Consider the following 20325-nt stretch of genomic DNA (forward strand, 5'->3'; position numbering starts at 1 on the left):
AATTTGTAATTTGTAATTTGTAATTTGTAATTTGTAATTTATTAATTTGTGATTTAATAATTTGTAATTTTTAATTTGTAGTTTGTAATTTATTAATTAGTAATTTGTAATTTATTAATTTGTAATTTGTAATTTTTTAATTTGTAATTTGTAATTTGTAATTTGTAATTTGTAATTTGTAATTTGTAATTTGTAATTTGTAATTTGTAATTTGTAATTTGTAATTTGTAATTTGTAATTTGTAATTTGTAATTTGTAATTTGTAATTTTTAATTTGTAATTTGTAATTTGTAATTTGTAATTTGTAATTTGTAATTTTTAATTTGTAATTTGTAATTTGTAATTTGAAATTTGAAATTTGTAATTTTTCTTTGTAATCGCCAGTTATTTTACTAGTAATTTACCAATAAATTTACTAATATTTTTACCAGTAATAATTTTACAAGGGATTAATCAGAAGTCATTACTTGCTGGTTACTTATTTACGTAATCTGAGGTAGACTGGTAAACTCGGTTATCATTTTTGACAAAGAACTTTAATTACTAATACTTTATTATATGTTAATATTGGACAAGTAAAGTACAACATAAAATAATGACAAGATCAGGATGACCAATAAGTACTTTGAAAAGCAAGTAATTCAAAATAATTATCGATTTTTCGAGGACTTTTAAAGAGGTTGTTGTTTTTTACTAATAAGAGAAGCCCAAAAATTATTGTGGCTGCAACTTGGTGAGATTTAAAATGCTTTTGGGAAATATTGAGCGTAATTATACCATAATGTCTATCTAATAGACAGAAATCTTGCTTGAACGCCACGAGTAAATTATTTCTAAAGAGCTGAGATTTTTCAAAAGCGCTTGGTGTGCTTTCTCCTCCCACCATGAATACTGATACAGCAGAGATTCTTCCATAAAAATAAATTTCTAAAAATGTTTACTAAAATTTTTACTAAAAATTTTCCTAGAGGCATCACGCTCTATCATAAATAATAATTTCTTATGTGTCACCACTAATATTTTATGCAAATTTAATGACAACACATATTTAAAGGCGCTTAAGCACATAATGAACTTTCTCCGAAGAGCCCACAAAGTAGTGAGAAAAGCTCCTGACATAAGCGCATTTGCAGAGTGGGCGAGGTGGCGAGTGACGCCCACACTGCGACTGGCACTGAGGCTCCAAAATTAAATGTAAGTTTTGCGAAAGTAATAGACCCTGTTAAATAGAACGTAAAGCGACTCATTGCGGTGGCAGCAGGTGGCGCACGAGTCACGCCGGTGTTCGTGTGCGTGTGCGCACCGCCTTACAATCACACGCAATTGAACACTTAATTAAAAATTCCGCGCTGTAATTGTAAGTTAATTAGGAACACAAACAACAAACGACGCAATACCATCTTCATATACATATGTACATATGTATATATGTAGCTTAATAAGTACAGCAGCGGCGAAAAGTAAACATACTGGTGGGTAGAGTACTTCGGTAGGGTGAGGAGGCAGAAAGCAGCAGCGAAAAATTAGCAGAAAAATGCTTAAATAAAATGTTAAAATTGAATTATTGTTCTTGTTGTAACTGTTCACTCACCAAATATGCGGCCCGCTTGACTGCCCAACGGCGCTGCTGTCAGCAGCAGCAACAGCGCAGCAAAACCATAAATGATGAGGCCGAGATGATTTTTATATTTCGCCGAAATGCGTAGCGTCATCTTGTTGTTGTTGTTGTAACGACGTTTTGTTGCTGCTCAATTGGCTATTGGCTAGATGCGAAGTGGCAACTCACGCTCACGCACCCACATGCGGCACTTACAAACACACACTGTTGCGTACTTCTGGCAGCTTTTGTGTGTGAGTCTGGGAGTTGTTGCTGTTCGAGGTTCGCTGTTGGCCACCAAAGTAACTTGAGTGGGCACTTAAAATGCCTCTTCCTTGAATAGGTGAAATCTATTTTTTTGCTTTTAAATTTTTATTTTTGTTTTCCACTTCCACCGTTTTTTGTAGCTCCGGCTTGTGCTGGCGTTATTTGTGGCAGTGTCCGTTTTAAGTTGTTTGTTTTTGTTATATTTTTATGGCTTCTACTCGAATTTCACTTTTTGTTGTTTTTTTTTTTTTTGTGTAATCTAATGGTTCCTCCTATTATTGTAATCGTATTTGCCAAATTAATTTATTTGCCTTTTCTTCCGCTCGTTTTTCGCTTCACATAAGCTGTTTAGGCGTTTAATGTATTACAACAACTTTTTATGAATGGCATTTCATTTAATTGCTAATGCGTTTTTTTCCGTTAAGTTCTCAGAATCCTGAAAGTAAATCGATAGAGAAAAATATTTTAATATAATATGTGATTATTTTTTTATATTCTCTAAATTTTTTTACGCAAAATTTAAATGACGAAAAAAAATGTAAAAAAAATTTTATTGCTAAAAAATCTATTGTCAATAATAATTTGCTAATGTTGATTGCAGTGGCAGCACGGCTGACTTTCGGGAAAGGACTTCATAAATTAACTGTAATTTGCCACCACTTTTTCATCTGTCAGTTGTAATTTTTCACATGTTACTACTTGACATATATAACTTGTCACTTGTCATGTGATATCACATATCACATATCACTTGTCACTAATTACATATACTATAAATGCTCATTCTAATTAAGGGGTTGCATTGGCTTTCTTGGGTAAAAACAGCATTTTTTCAACAACATTTTTAAAAAATAAAATATTTTGTTAGAATTTTTTATTGTTACAAACAAACACTATAAACAAAGAAATTCTGAAATTTCTGAAAAAAAATTATTTGAAACTCTGCCCTCGAAAAAAGATACGTCCTCATTGGCAGGATAACCCCTTAGAACTTAAGCAAAGGAAACAAGTAAGGAAGGGCTAAGTTCGGGTGTCACCGAACGTTTTATACTCTCGCATGATAAAGTGATAATCGAGATTTCATTATACGTCATTTACATATTTTTCAAATACCGTATTTTTGTAAAGTTTTATTCTGCTATCATCATTGGTTCCTAATGTATATATTATACAGAGAAGGCATCAGATGGAATTCAAAATAGCGTTATATTGGAAGAAGGCGTGGTTGTGAACCGATTTTACCCATATTTCGTACATGTCATCAGGGTGTTAAGAAAATATTATACACCGAATTTCATTGAAATCGGTAAAGTAGTTCCTGAGATATGGTTTTTGGTCCATAAGTGGCGAGGCCACGCCCATTTTCAATTTTTAAAAAAAGCCTCGGTGCAGCTTCCTTCTGCCATTTCTTCCGTAAAATTTAGTGTTTCTGACGTTTTTTGTTTAGGCGGTTAACGCACTTTTAGTGATTTTCAACATAACCTTTGTATGGGAGATGGGCGTGGTTATTATCCAATTTCTTCCATTTTTGAACTGTATATGGAAATGCCTGAAGAAAACGACTTTATAGAGTTTGGTTGACATAGCTATAGTAGTTTCCGAGATATATACAAAAAACATAGTATGGGGCGGGCCACGCCCACTTTTCCAAAAAAAATTACGTCCAAATATGCCCCTCCCTAATGCGATCCTTTGTGCCAAATTTCACTTTAATATCTTTATTTATGGCTTAGTTATGACACTTTATAGGTTTTCGGTTTCCGTCATTTTGTGGGCTTGGCAGTTGGCCGATTTTGCCCATCTTCGAACTTAACCTTCTTATGGAGCCAAGGAATAGGTGTACCAAGTTTCATCATGATATCTCATTTTTTACTCAAGTTACAGCTTGCACGGACGGACGGACGGACGGACGGACAGATAGACATCCGGATTTCGACTCTAACTCATTTTTCATCACTTTTTGTATATATAACCCTATATCTTGAGAATTTTTTAGTTTCAGGACAAACAAACAACCGTTATGTGAACAAAAAATATAATACTCGGTCCTCGAGCAACAGGATTGTTTAGAACTTAAACGAGTATAAAAAAATGAAAATTGGATTTATTTTTTTAAATTTCTCTGAAAAATTCGGAACATTTCTTTTCAAATAGTGTAACAGAAAAAATCATTAATTTAAGTCTTTAAGAATTTATTTCAAAAACCTGTGTTAAATTTCATGAAGGACGACTGAGCAGTTCTCTATAAGTCTTGCAAACCGACTTCAATAACAAATTTTCGTGAAAAACGCATTTAAAGACCGCGAACTTAGCCTAGCTAGCCTCGAGCGCACAAGTTCTCAAGACTGTATCTCCGAAACTATTACTAGGATCAATTTGAAAATTTGGAACAATATGCTAGAGATGTTGTAGAATTTAATAATATAATATTTTTTAAACCCGTAAACCCATTTAACCACTTCAAAAGTCACAAGAAATTATCGTGTCTTGTCTCTACTTCCTGGGTAAAGTTGAGAAACGAAATGTACAGCTGGAAAAAATGCAATACCAAACTCGTGTATTTTTTAGTGAAAAATATTTAAACTTCATACAACTCCCTCCTTTGATGTCGGTCGCCTTGTCGTGGCGAAGGGGCTTAAGTAATAGTAAAGTGTGCATCCCAAAGATAACGCACTCTGCTCTTAAGAACTAAGAGGGACACCTCATAATTAGCAGAATAGTGATATGGTTGAATAAGCCCCAGGTTTTACGCCCATCTAGTAATGTGAAGTATGAGGATGCCCGCACCAGCACCACCCTAAGCCAAGGTGTTGAGGTACCCGTGCCGATGGCTGAATGGTCAGCGGGCGGTAATGAATAGCTAATCGCGAACGGTCCCCTCCGATGCCCGGGCGAGGTCGGAGGTATAAATGCCTTCTATATGCATACTGGCTCTGCGGACGAGTGACCAACCCTTTCCGGCTTACTCGTGGGACCAAATATGAACGATACAAACAACACAGCAACAACAACGACCAAATTGACGACGACAGCAACGACAAAAGGGAACGATATGACTTATAGGAATCCTATAACGGAAGAGGACGAATTACTCACCTCCAGCCAGGAGACGAGTAAAAGTACTGCCGGACATACCAGTCAAAGTATACAGGTAGATACAGCAGCGAAAACAGCCAATCTAAGGGAGGAAGCGTCCAGCTACAAAGCTGTAATGAGCACCAACCAAAGTGCACTGGCGGCTAAAAGAGAAAACAAAAAGAAGCGCAAGAAATCCCAGAATCAGCTGAGGAAAAACCGGTACCAGAGGGCAGTCTTCATACTGGGAAAGATAGCCAAAGACCAGGCAGCCGGTACCCCAGTTGATGAGGCAGAAACAAAGCGCCTCAAATCAATAGTAGAGGAATATGAGAGTGAACAAGAGAGCAATTCACAAAAAAGGAATCGCCCTATTACAGAACTACAAGAAACTCTGCCCAAAAAAACCTAGTCAGAGTGAAGGTGAACACAGCAGTACAACAACGGCAAGGCATTTCTGCGATGTAGCCAGGGATAGCCTGCAAGTGGCCATCATAGGCGGGTGGATATCGACGTCAGATTGTCGAGTATGGTGCTAAGCTTTGTACTCGACAATCCTGCGGGTTCTCACCCGGAGTTTGACTCCTCTGAGACCCTCAGGAGTTACAGAGTCATCAAGTGCGCGGACCAGGTCTCTCTAGATTTCCTGACGGGTAGTGTTGGCAAAATCAGCCACGCCTTTGAAGGCCTCCAATTGAGGCTTATACCCGCCAGGAACGTACCGAAGAGATCTCGTGAGCAGCCAGGCGAAAAACTCCTGGCGTGCATCAAGCTGCAAAACAAATCTATACCTGGTATAGATGAGTGGCAGCTGATCAAGGAGGAAAAACCGAACAAAGCAAATAGACCAATTCTGGTGGCCATTTGCGATGAGTCCATTGAGGCTCTGAAGAAGATTGACTATAAAATCAGCTTCGGAATTCACAAGGCCAGGCTAAAAATCTTCCAAGGCGACAAAGCGGCTGACGAAGACGACACGGAAGAGGTCGACGACGTCAGCCAGTTCTAAGGAATGTGGGCATCAAAGAAACCCGAGAATGCCCAATAACTTAAGATGCGTACAGATTAATCTGCAGCACTCGAAGAGTGCTACAGCGAATCTGACAACCCTCATAATCGAGAGGGGCATAGACATCAGCATAATACAGGAGCCGTGGGTGAATGAAGACACCATTAAAAGGTTAAACAGCAGCAACTACTCGTATAATCTTTTTTACATACGAAACAAAGGTAAATCTAGAGCACATATTACTATAGTCAACTTCCTTAAAATTATTGGAGTAGACCTTATAGTGAATCTAGTCTGTAACCGATTTAAATTTTTTCTAAGGTAGAAAAAAGGACCATTTGGAAGATCGAATGCACAATAAACAAGAGTACAATTACCCTGTTGACTTCTAGCGGTTATAGAACGAAAACCAGGCAATATGTTCGAAGCATTTGACAATGTCTTAGCTGGATTGTGGATCAACATAGGAAGATAATTAATATATTTTTGGCTAGTTTCCCAATATATGAGATGTAATTACAAGGGATCATAATGGTAGGATACAGCTGTAGACTACAGATTATTTAAAAGTTTGCATGGCATCGCCCTTTAAATGGCTTAATGTACATATCTTCGAAATTGCTTTACCCAAATCAACCAAACTTTGGTGAATATAAACTTATTTAACATCTCTGGGAAATTTGATAAAATCAGGTAATAATCATCTTCACTCCTCATATAACTTTATAGGGCTTAAAAATTGGACAAACTTTTAAAATTAATCGGATTCTTTAACTTTAATGTGAACTTATGCCGAACTTGTGTCTCTTATAGCTTTTTCCCACAGGAGTTAATTGATCAATCAACCGGCTCTTTGCTCGATTAAAGCTAATTTGGATCACTTTACCATACAAAAAAAATCTTATTTTCCTACAATAATTCTTAATCGAAATGCAATTGAGTTGAAACTGGAATGCAAATCTGCGGGTTGTTGTCCAGACTACAAATTTGGCTGTGTTTAACACTAACGGTTGCTGTTTGGGCTATATATTTGGTGTATTGATAAAATAGCAATCAGTTCATAAATTTAATAATCAGGAAATAATATAAAATGAAGAACACAAGCAAATATAACAGCGGATCGTTAATCCAGCCTATCGCTGATCGAGTGCGAAAGGCAAAAATTGGTTTCTCAAATATAATCTTAATGTACCAAATTAATTTGGCTGTGCGAAGAAACTTTACCCCTTATATACAGGCCGGCCTTATTTAGGTAGCTGTTCACAATAAAGGCGGTGTGAGCCGGGGCAACTTCCAATCGACTGCGATGACTTGTCGGACCCGATTGACCGTTTGTTTGAGTCCCTTGAGAACTTCCATGTAAGACTTGGCATTGACGGTTTGTACAGGAGGAACAAATTCATGGTGGACGATGCTTTTGATGTCAATGAACATCGTTTTCACTTTGGATTAGCTCATTCTTTCCTTTTTTTGGGCGAGGACGACAGCGACCTCTTACCGTCCCTCCAAAAAAGCCTGGTGCCACCGAAACACACCACTTCTTTCTAAAGCAACATCTGGGTAAGCCTGCTTGATCCTATCAAGCGTCTCTGTACATTTTTGACTTATACCACTCAGACTGTTTGACTTTATACAAAATCTATATATTACTCTTTCTAGTGTTCTCTGTCTAGTGTAAAGACGTGAATTGTTTTCGTTTTAGTTGACTTTGATTCGTTTCCATTATTTCACTATATCCAGAAATCTATTTTAATGAGAACAAGTAAGGAAGTCTAAGTTCGGGTGTCACCGAACATTTTATACTCAAATGATAAAGTGATAATCGAGATTTCATTATCCGTCATTTACATATTTTTCAAATACCGTATTTTTGTAAAAGTTTTATTCCGCTATCATCATTGGTTCCTAATGTTTATAACTCGTATTAACAAAGAATATCAGATGGAATTCAAAACGTATATTGGAAGAAGGCGTGGTTGTGAACCGATTTCACCCATATTTTGTACATGTCATCAGGGTGTTAAGAAAATATTATATACCGAATTTCATTGAAATCGGTTTAGTAGTTCCTGAGATATGGTAAGTGGGCGACGCCACGCCCATTTTCAATTTAAAACAAGAAAAAACGTTAACTTCGGTTGCAACGAAGCTAAATACCCTTCACAGGTGCATTTCTGTTAGTAACTATTTTCAGTTTGTATGGAAGCATATTTAGTAATCCGTTCTAAACAAGTTTTTTAGAGATTACATTGTTGCCTTAGAAAATAACATATATCAAGTTTCGTGAATATATCTTGTCAAATGTGATAGTTGTCCATACAAGAACTTGATTCCGATTTCTTCAAATTTCTTCGTTTTGTGTTTCGTGAATATATCTTGTTCAAAAACTTGATGATCGTTCAGTTTGTAAGCTATAATAGTGGTATTGGCCGTAACCACTTTTGAAGAGAAAATGATTATTTGAAAATAAAAAACTGAGAGACTTTCGTATATACAGACGAGGTGGGGACATGGTTCGACTCAGCTCGACATACTGATCATTTATATATATTTTATATGGTCTCCGAAACGTCTTCTGGGTGTTAAAAGCTGCACCCGACAAACTTAATTGTTCAGAGTATAAAAAAGGCTTGAGCTTCTGCTTCCTTTAGTATGGTTAGTCGGTTAAAGCACTTTTAGTGATTTTCAACATAACCTTTGTATGGGAGGTGGGCGTGGTTATTATCCGATCCCATTTTTGAACTGTATATGTATAATGCCTGAAGGAATCGACTCTATAGAGTTTGGTTGACATAGCTATGTAGTTTCCGAGATATGTACAAAAAACTTAGTGGGGGGCTGGGCCACGCCCACTTTTCCAAAAAAAATATGTCCAAATATGGCCCTCCTTAATGCAATCTTTTGTGCAAAATTTCACTTTAATATCTTTATTTATGGCTTAGTTATGACACTTTTCGGTTTTCGCCATTTTGTGGGCGTGGCAGTGGGCCGATTTTGCCCATCTTCGAACTTAGCCTTCTTATGGAGCCAAGAAATACCTGTACCAAGTTTCATCATGATATCTCAATTTTTACTCAAGTTACAGCTTGCACGGACGGACGGACGGACAGACAGACATCCGGATTTCGACTCTACTCGTCACCCTGATCACTTTGATATACATAACCCTATATCTGACTCTTTTAGTTTTAGGACTTACAAACAACCGTTATGTGAACAAAACTATAATACTGTCCTTAGCAACATTGTTGCGAGAGTATAAAAATAAAGGTTTTCAACAGGAATCAAATTTCTAAAAAAAACAAATTTCAGTCCAGATTCCACATGAAAATTACTTGATATCGAATCTCGAACCCATTCTTTACTTCTCGAATCCACTGGCAGGACAAATTTCGTGGAACAAGTACCAAGCCCACCTTGGAAAGAAAACTAGAAAGTGATAGCAACCAATTCTCGCTAAAAACACACACAGCCAGAGGTCAACGCAAAAGAAAGTATCTAAAAAACATAAATAAATTTCAGGAAAGTACAAAAATTAACTGAAAGCTTGTTAGTAAAAAGTTTCGAGGCTGCAGCAGCAAACAGTCGCTGCAAACTTAAAAAATAAAATAAATTACATAACAGCGCAGGAGAGGCGAAAAGCGCAATCGGCACATAATGCCACACACACCAACAAACGAGCACACAGCGGCAGTTGCAGAGCATGCTCCGGCGTTTTGCCAGCAGCTGAAAAGTTAATTGGCGGCTTTGGAGTGGCGCTGCGCTGGCAAAGTCGTGAAAATATGCCGCCACAGCGCAACCAGGTGCTATATTTGCGCAACACACACATGCACATACAAGCCGCCACCGCCACCGCCGCTTCACGCGCAATTTTAGTGTCTTCAAATTCTTTTTAACAGTTGCGAAATTTTTGGCGCTAACTTTTTGCCCACATTCATAATGCACACACACACACACACATATATGTATATAGGTATATATACTATATATATTATTTTTTGCATGAAAAATCTGTTGCAGCAAAACATTGCATATTTTTGGACGACCAACAGCTGCGTCAACAAGCGCCAGCTAGCAGCAATGGGCACCGCTTTTTTGCTCTTTTTTCAGTTTATTTTTTTCTGCTTCATTATGACGCCCAGATGCGTGTGTGTGCGTGAGTGTGGCTGTGTGTACGCCTGTGGCAACGCTGCCGGCGCAGCCGTTCGCCACTGTGGCATATGTTTGCTGCCGCAACTGTTATTTTTGTTGCCTTTGGTATTGCATGTAGCGCGCTTTGCCACTGTAGCAACTTACAGAGTGCTGGTTTTTGTTCTTGTTGTTGCAGTTAAGTTGCTCGTTGGCGGTGTAAGTGTTGCTGGTTGCACTGCACTTGTTTCATGTTTGGCGGTTGCCACCGATTTGGAATTCTTTTTCATCCGTTGGGTGTTTTTTTTACCTGTATGAGATGATTTCTGCGTTTTTTAATTTTTTTTTAATTTTTTATAAATTTTCTTGCGACATAGTTTTTTTGTAGCTCATATTAGTTGTATGTCTTTGTTGGAGCCTTGTTGTTGGTTTTTGACAAGTTTTAATTTTTATTTAATTTTTCTGTATATTTTTCTATACTAAATTAGACATACTGAATATTTAAACGTTTGTTAGGTTGACCCAACCTCATTTCATCCCAAAAAAATTCATTTAGAAATAGTCAAGCTTTACATATTGCCTAAAGATCTTAAGCATATCTTAAATCTCTTAGGATTTTTTTTTTATACCCACGTGGCTCTGAGCCAGCTAATGGAATGAGAACCGAGTTGATGCCGGCGAAGTTTTATAACAGTTTGGCAGTCAAGAAATATGCGCTGAGTTAGGATTGTCTCGTCTTTCCAAGGACAGCATTTAGAGCTAACATCTGGCAGCATTTCTAGCCTCACCAGCCTCATCTCAAATATTTCCATAAGCCAGTGGCCAGTTACAAGGCTCAGAAATATATTTAGACAAACTTCGCCAAAGGCAAGAATCGCTTTAAGTCTTTTGCCAGCAGCGCCTTGCAACATTACTTAGGTAGGTCATTTCAAATCCATTACAAGAGCTTGCGCAACGCTTGCTTAGCTTACGTAAAGCAAAAGACAAGTGCTATTGAATGGTTAATATTTCCAGAATGCTTGTTTAATCTACTATTAATAGTTTTTCCCAAACGTCTACGGTTGTTGATAGAAAGAGGAGTGACCGTCCTCGCGTAGTTTGAGCCAGTTTAGTCATAAAAGCTGTTCGCATGTGCATACGCAGTAATGTCCTTAGGAATTAGAAACATATCTCAAAGATGATGGATATATCGTCCAAATCAATGCGAAGACTTATTCGATATAACCTCCACATGAAAGCCTACCGTCGGTTAACTGATCAACTTCTGACAACGCGCTTGAAGCTTGAAGCAAATTAGACCCAATAGAGGCAAGCGCCTACCTCAGTGGCACACGGTCAACGGTCATGAAAGTATTTCGTCACGTTTGAAAATAAGTATTTTGCAAAGGTTTTTGATAAACGAAACAACGAAATCTATGTAAAAACTTTCAAAGGTGCAAAAAATGTTATTCCAAGGGTTAAGCGTGGTTACTATCCAACCTCTCTAATGGTTGGTTGGTTAGTCTAGTGTAAAGGTGTTACACATATTCACTTCTGTGAAAATGGTTGAAACTGGAACAAAATTATGCCATCACTAAGTTTTAGAAGGCATGGTTTAACAGCATTGCAATAACCGCTGCGATGTAAGGAATTGGCTCTTCCAGCAGACGAAGCAAAGCTACACAGCAGTGGCTTAAAATAAATATTTTTGGTTTCTTAGCTCCAGTTAATAGGTCATCTATGAACCCAGATTTGAATCCTTTGGACAACAGTTTGTGGTCGGAGTTGGAGGAGCTGGCCTGTCAAATACTCGAAAAAAATTTTCGGAGCCTTAGAAAATCTTTGGTTCGAGCAGCGTCGTTATAACCAACCGAAACTCTGCAAAACCATGAATGCAGAAATAAAAAATAGTAAAAGAAAATAAAAGTAATAAAATAGAAATAAAAATAACCTATCAATATCAAATAAATTATTATTGAACAGCCACAAAACGTGCTACATTTCACACTATTGATAGTGTTGTCTTCAAGCATTCAAGCGCTTTATAATTAAGTTACGTATACGCCACCGTCGACAGCAGAAATAGCCACGTTTTTTTTTTATTCACTCAGAATTCTGAAGAAAAACTACATCAAATATATGATACTATCACCACCTACAAGCCTGACAGTCTTGACAGCTGTCTCTGGAGACTCGCAACCTCACACCGGTTGAACTGAAGTTCCGGTGAATAGGCCACAACAAGTTATTTACCTCTAATAGCTGAGCGCAATACATTCCTTGACAGCGCTAAATATGCTATCGTGAGTGTGTAATTGATTGTTCGTTAGCAAACTAATTGAACTTAGGGGGAGTATTTATATTTATATGTATGTGTGTGTATTGGCTTATTTATTGATTGGCTGGAGAATAGAGAACTCACCTATGTAAATTCGTATATGAATGATATTCTAAATATGTAGATAATTAGTAATTGAAATACATATATGCTATACAACAACAGTATTTAAAGATAAACCCACGGTGCTTAAAGTACATAAATAGTAAATTATACATGTTTTAAATACATATATACTATATATCACACTGAACTGAATTCTCAATTCTACATGTCTTTAGATTTAAACCACGGCCACCACGAATCTCTCCAAAGTGCCAAACCCAATGAGCAGATTGAAATGAACTTCTAGAGCTAACTGTTCCCCATGGTACCAGATTTAAGTCTGCGGTCAGACCTTGTAGTTTTCGCTACTACCAGTTGAGCACCCAACAAACTCAATGACTGCTGACATTTGTCGCTTGAACTTCAAATGTCTTTTCATTAGATGGAATCTCTTTCAAAGTCTATAATAACAATCCAGGCTGAGTATTAAGTAGGTACTATTTCTTTCAAGATTATGCTGAAATTTCGAGGCAAGCCAACTAACAAATATATTACATATTGGACTTTACTCGCCTCATGCGATAGCCGCTGGGGTATACATATATATTATATCTTTATTTCTACCAAAAATATACTCAAATTACTTCGAGCTTTGCCAGAACCCTGATTTCTGGAACTTATGTAGTACGTGAATTGGTTCTTTCAATAGTATTTAATGAATATTGAGTAGATTTCTAAAATAAATAAATCTACACTGCAAATTGAAAAATATTTCAAAAAATTATCAATTCGATCGGTCAAGTCGTTTCGAAATAAATTTCGAGTAAAATGTGTTTAATGTTTTGAGAGCCGATTACACTAGGCGTATACGCGTATACGGAATGTTCTACGGATCATTTTAAAAAACTGTGCCTAAGAGACTATGGATCTAAAACCGGTTTCAAGCCAGCAATTTTAAGGCGAAGTTTTCTAGGCATTATAAAGCGTTTTTGTCAGTTTTTGAGATATTTGAATATAATTTAATGCGTAGAAGCCTTTTGATATACTTTTGATCATTTTTCGGAATTCTCATTATCACTAAACTATATAACATATATCCCATCCAACCGATTATTCAGATCCTTTAAACTTCAGCTTAAAAAATCGGGTTTAGAGCCATAGTCTCTTAGGTAAAGATTTTCAGAATGATCCGTAGAATAATTCGCATATGCTTTATGGTAAAAAATCGGTCCGCTCTAATATACATTCGATACATCTGCAAAGCAAAAATCGATTTTTTTATGTTTTCAAGTATATGGAACTACCTTATTACTGAGCGGAGTCAGTCACTCACATATATACCACCTCTTGAGCTAAAATTTCCCAATAATGATTCGAAAACTACCAAATAATTACTACAACTAAATGTTGACTTATTTATCGAAACATAACCTCCAAAGAAGTAGTGACTCAACATAACCACAACTAAGTGAAGAGTTAAAGGTGCCAGAACGGCCTTAAGTTGTGTATAGAGTCTGTTTTCGTTAAAGAAACGAAAAGCTATTCTCACATCTGTAAGTAACGATCATCAACCCGAAGGTGGAACATTTGACAAATCAACACTCCATCTTCTAACAAAACAATGGGCATCAGAGTGACCAAAGCAGAAAAAAATGCACAATTAAACGCTCGATATGCTGTCATTTTCAGCGTCCATTGTCTGCGCCACCAAAATGAAAAAGTGCAAAAATCAACCAAAAGTTAACATTTTCACCACGAGAAAGAGAAAAAAAAGAATAAAAAATAAGTCCAGCGCAAAGCCGGAAAAATGAGTTGAAATGCCAATGGCCGATTAAAATAAAGAAAAATATGACACCGAAGCGAAAGCAATTATTGTGAGCCGTGGAGCTTGCCGCTAAGCAGGCAAACGTTGTAGCAACAGACGTGAAAGACGAACAAGAGGAAGACGAGTTAAAAGAAGTCAACGAGCTGGCCGGCGAAACATGCACAGCAACGAACATGGCCGAGTTGGGGCCGCTTGTAAAGCATTGTTACGAATAACAACGGCAACAACAGCAGAACGCTGAAGAATACCAAGACAGCCGATAGAGAGGAGTACGGAACGTGCAAGCGAGCCAGTTGGTCGGTGGAACCAACGCCAGCCATAAGATGACTAAAGACAGACAGAAGCACGATGACGAGAACTTCCGCGGTCAAAGACAAAAGCTGCAAATGAGTATGAAGAAAAATTAAAGACACACACATGCCCACACACCCACACACTGAGAGGGTGTAGGAGAAGTGAGAGCAGGCGTAAAATATGTAAGAAATAACAAAGCAGCGGCGCTGGAAAGCAGAAAGCATAACAACCCGTGTATAGTGTGTATGTAGGTATGTTGTGCATGCAACGAATGACAATGCTTAAGAAACAGGTCATGTCATAGTGCCGTACACACGGACTAAATGCTGCTGTCGTCAGCATAAACGACGAATGAAAAGACATCAACATCCGGTCTGTTGGTGGATGAGTTGAACGCAACGCTTTGTGGATCGAGTTGGAGGCGTTGTGTTGGGCATATATATAATTGGTGTTATGGGATGCATGGGGATTCAGGGGTGTATGCACAGTGACTACAAAAAGTAGAGGGAAGTATTTTCGAAATCTCATCTCTAATTTTTCAATTCGGAAATGTTTTTTAAATATAATTTCTAATAGGAAATAAATTTAATAGAAATAAATGAAGACAACGAATTTTTAATTTTGAAAATTTAAAAGTATATTTTGAAATAAATCAGAATTGACAACATGAATTTTTCAATTTTCAAAATTTAACACACACGCATCAAACACCGAGATTTTAACGAGACGACTCGTAATGTCAGCTAATATTCACCACCCAAACCATCAAAAGGGATTGATCCGACTTAATCATTTTATTTTCATTTTTTTTTCAACGCAATCATCAACGCAAATTTCCTATTAAAAACGCCAAGTGACGGGAGTGAAGTGAATCAGCAAGTTCGTCCACCGTGTGCAGCAGTTGACACATAGAGTATATATACATATATACATCAATTTTGGAATCAAATAAATTTTAATTTTCGATAACGAGTGTGAAAAATTAAAAAGTATACTAGCATACGTTACTTCTTAGAAAAAAAAAAAACATTAACTATGGCTAGCCTTCACATATGTATGTATATTAAAGTTTTCTTACAAGCACTTGATTTTGTCGTTCAGTTTGTATGGCAGTTATATGCTATAGTGATCCTATCGAAATAATTTCTTCGATATAACACCTTACCCTTGGTTAAAAATCTATACCAAATTTCGTGAAGATAGCTTGTCAAATAAAAGAGTTTTTCCTACACAGAGTTCATTCTGATCGTTTAGTTTGTATGGCAGCTATATGCTATAGAGCTCCGATATCATTGATTCGGACAACTGAGTAGCTTTTTGGAGCGAAAAGTATGTGTGCAAAATTTCAAATCGATATTTCAAAAAAATATATACAGACAACCGGACGTATAGACGGATATTGCTAAGTCAACTCAGCTCGTCAAGATCCGCAGTTTCCTGCTGGGTGCTACAAACTTCGCGGCTAACTTAATATACCCTCTTCAGGGCATACAAATTATAAATTTAAAATATTTGTAAACAGATGGCGCTGTAGGTAAGGGTGCTGTTTAAATCGTTTATTCTCCGCGATACAGTTTCCTCAAAAATATTACTTCAAAAGAAAATAATTAAAATTAATAGACCTCAATAAAAAATAAGATTTTACGATTTTAAAGATGCCAACTAACGGTAAAAACCTAAAAAATAAATGTATGTTATTATCGTTTGCATACTTTTAGGTGCACAATGATTTTTGTTGAATTTTCAAAATAAAATCTTAATTAATAAAAATTTCTGATGAGAGGAATGTTGGTACATTATTCTAGTTATTCAAGTAATTGTGTTTCATTATTATGTAAGAAGTCATAACTTCTCTTGGCAGAAAAATGGAGTCTAAATATATACATATCTTTTGACATGAACTCGTATAGCTTAGAACTTAACTTGAAAAGTTTGTAACTTACGTGTTGTTATCGGTATATCGTATATAGTATTGTTTATATTTATTTGCTCAATGAGATGTACTCTTATAAAGGATAAGACTAACTGAAAATTCCAAAAAAAGTTTTGAAAATTATTTGACCGTAAATTTTTGGAATCAAAACTGTATAAAAACTGAAATACAGGCCGTAAATACACCTCACAGTTGTGCCACAACTTTATCTACACTTCCCGGTATGTGAAACTCTTTTACACGCCACGCTTTATTTGCGCCATGAAGAATTATGTAAGTGGTTCTAAGTACACAGTTAGGGCATATACTAAATAGTTGTAGAAAATATATAAAAATAGGAAAAAAAACTGCGTGCAAATACTTAAGAAGACATCGTAAATCCGTTTGGAGACTTACGGCTGGAATGGAGACGTTGTCGTTAGCGCTGACGTTGACAGCGGCAACTATGGTGTCACTAAACTGGCACAATGACGGCACAGTGGCAAGATATGTCTAGGTTTATGGTTTTATTTTGGATACAAAAGTGGAAAGGAGGCTCTTATTTGAAAGAGAAAAATGTTTAGTAATAATTTATTGAGAGTGCATAACTTAGCTTATAACATACACGCGCCTTAATGTAGGCAACAAACAGGTTTAATTTAAAATTAATTTAATTTAACTTCAGCATATTTCTTCGACAAATTTTTTTGTTCTTTATTATGTTAACTTAATAATTATGCCACATAATTTAACAAACAAATTTTGACTAAATTCGACCAAGCTCCGAATTTAAAAGTAGTGTACATTTGTAAATATTTAATTAGCAACACTTGGTATATGAAATTTTCAACTATTTCAATTCACCATTTTGAAAGAAAATTTTCTTCTCACAGCGCATTAATTTACAATAAAATTTTGTGTAAATAAATAATGAAGTTATTTTAACATGAATTCAGACAATAGCTCACAGTGCCTATTAGGTTGAATAAACAGAAGAAAATTCATGACAGCAGAGCTAGAAGTTGTTAATCCAAAGCAAATATGCTTAACATAAGACAACAAGAAAATAAGGCTAAAAGGAATAAAATGAAATAAGTACGACAGTTAGGCCGTAAAGCTGATAACAATGAGTGAGCGACGAGTTTTAGTAGTTTTTGTATACCAATATATATTTATATAAATAAATTTATATATGTATTATATACATATATATATATAAATAAATGTTTATATATATAATTTTCTCTAAGAACATTACTAGCTGTATGTGCTTAGATATAAAAGTACAATTACAAATACAACCAAAGCGATTTATCAACAGGCATTAAGCTTAGCTAGACTCAAGCCAATAATGCACAACCAAGTTTTTTATTTCTTATGACTCATAAGCATTAGGGCACTCTACAAAATTTAATATTTAATTGAAATTTAGTTTCAAAGCAGCAAATTGTCACTCTGGCCATTAATATTGAGTTTTTTTTAGAATTTAATGCAAATATGCATTTTCTTGGCAACGCTCTGGTAGTCTTAATTCTCTACGCACACTCATTGAATATCACCCTAAATGTAGGCAACATTTTAGTATATCAAACTTAGAGCAAAGAAATTCATTGTTAGCTGGCACTAAAGCAAAGTTTTTGTTTTATAAAGTCTATATTCAGGCGTAAGCATAATAGCTTAGCCAAGTCGCAAACCAAACTAAAATATTCTGCTTAGAATAAAGTTTAGAGCAAAAGAAATTTTCAACACAAATTTGTTAATTTTTAACACATATCATTAGTAAATATTGTAAGATATCTGGATTTAATTCAAGTTCAAGTTATGTTTTTAGAAACATTGGGTTGAAAATAGTTTGAAAAACGTTAATGGAAATATTTTATTAAGAATTTTACACAGAAAGGCAAAACAAAGCGAAAGGCTTAGGTAGAGAGATTAGCATTCAGCAACGGTTTTCGTTAATAAATAAAAATAAGAATTGAAATATAGGCAAATCCATATAGAATACATTAAATCAAGCCCGATAAATTCAGCACGAGAAAACTAATGTACGATATTGTACAAAGATGATCGAGAGATAGTTGAAGACAAGCCTCGTTGTGGGCGACCTCGACCTGATGAAAATATTAAAAAAGTGTAGAATGTTGTGCTTGAAAATTGTTAGGCAATGGTTAGAGTGATCGCAAGAGAGCTCGTCATCTCTCGCGAGTCAGTTCAAATGATTTTGGTGGATATTTTGGGTATGAAACTCGTTCTTGCTCGAGTCGTTCCGATAAAGTGTGTATTACATCTCGTGGGGATTACTTTGAAGGCGACAAAATAAATATTGTCGAATAATTAAATATTTTGCGTTTTGTTTAAAATTCTCGAGTACTTTTCTCCGAATGTAAACAAATCGTTGAAGGTTAGACAAGGAAACGAATCAGAAAATGTCATTAAGCCGTAGCTTAGAAGTAAAACAACAGAGAAACTGATGGACACTAGTCACAGTTGTTCATCAAAAGACCTTTCCGAGAGTATAGATACTTTTTTACTACTACCATAGAGAAAAGAAACTATTTAGTAGGACGAATCCATGATAATAGTTATAGTTATAGCCTTTTTAGTATTAAGGGCGTAAACCTCTGCTCCTGAAAGTAAAAACGGCTCACGGTTTCCCAGCATTCGGCCATGAGCTTAGCGGCAGAGAAAGGTAGATACTATTTCTTTGAAAGCGGGTTTAAAATGAAAGGGCGTACTTGAAGTAAACTATAATAATAGTGAAATATGCATCAATACACGGAAGTAACATAAATGTAATCACGATTTCCCACGGCAGTTTGATCTTTTTCGTGTCAAAAACTGATGTCTCGCAAGTATTCTTCAATACTAAGTATTGAGTCGAACAATAAAATGGATTGCAGTAATCCGTATTTTTCCATGGCAATCGCCTTTATTTTTCTATTGAACTAGCTCAAGCCCGTTTAAGTGGCTACGTTCTGTTGGAAATTTCAAAAATTGATTCCTTTTGTGCTTATACGTCCATAGTTAATATATTTGAAAATCTTCTTCGAAAATTTGAAGTGTCTCCGGAAAATTATTTTAGAGATAAGAGCTCAGATCGATCGACTTTTTCACACGACCTTCTTAGCATTCTTACCTTATTTGTGAGATAATGATAAAAAACAAGTAAGGAGGGCTAAGTTCGGACCGAACATTTTATACTTCGCATGGTAAAGTGATAATCGAGATTTCATAATACGTCATTTACATATTTTTCAAATACTGTATTTTTGTAAAGTTTTATACTCGTATTATTACAGAGAAGGCATCAGATGGAATAAAAATAGCGGAAGAAGGCGTGGTTGCAACGGATTTCACCATATTTCGTACATGTCATCAGGGTGTTAAGAAAATATTATATACCGAATTTCATTGAAATCGGTCTAGTATCTCTTGAGATATGGTTCTTGGTCCATAAGTGGGCGGCGCCACGCCCATTTTCAATTTTTAAAAAGCCTGGGTGCAGCTTCCTTCTGCCACTTCTTCCGTAAAATTTAGTGTTTCTGACGTTTTTTGTTAGTCGGTTATCGCACTTTTAGTGATTTTGAACATAACCTTTGTATGGGAGGTGGGATCAAAAACTGATGCCGGTTATTATCCGATTTCTTCCATTTTTGAACTGTACATGGAAATGCCTGAAGGAAACGACTCTGTAGACTTTGGTTGACATAGCTATAGTAGTTTCCGAGATATGTACAAAAAACTTAGTAGGGGGCGGGGCCACGCCCATTTTGCCAAAAAAATTACGTCCAAATATGCCCCTCCCTAATGCGATCCTTTGTGCCAAATTTCACTTTAATATCTTTATTTATGGCTT

General features: G+C 36.1%; 1 protein-coding gene across 8 annotated transcripts in view; it reads right to left on the reverse strand.

Annotated features, from left to right (window-relative positions):
* Nucleotides 1-20325, reverse strand: part of LOC126750933 (tyrosine-protein phosphatase 99A) — a 519418-nt gene that overhangs the window by 481645 nt on the left and 17448 nt on the right. For all 8 annotated transcript variants that reach the window (XM_050460777.1, XM_050460776.1, XM_050460775.1 and 5 more), the window contains exon 2: nucleotides 1592-2300. In XM_050460777.1, coding sequence (XP_050316734.1) covers nucleotides 1592-1712 — 121 coding nt within the window. In that variant the 5' untranslated portion in view covers nucleotides 1713-2300. The remainder of the gene's footprint in view (nucleotides 1-1591; nucleotides 2301-20325) is intronic.

The sequence above is a fragment of the Bactrocera neohumeralis genome, chromosome 2 (genome assembly GCF_024586455.1).
Source record: "Bactrocera neohumeralis isolate Rockhampton chromosome 2, APGP_CSIRO_Bneo_wtdbg2-racon-allhic-juicebox.fasta_v2, whole genome shotgun sequence".
NCBI classification, from domain to species: domain Eukaryota; kingdom Metazoa; phylum Arthropoda; class Insecta; order Diptera; family Tephritidae; genus Bactrocera; species Bactrocera neohumeralis.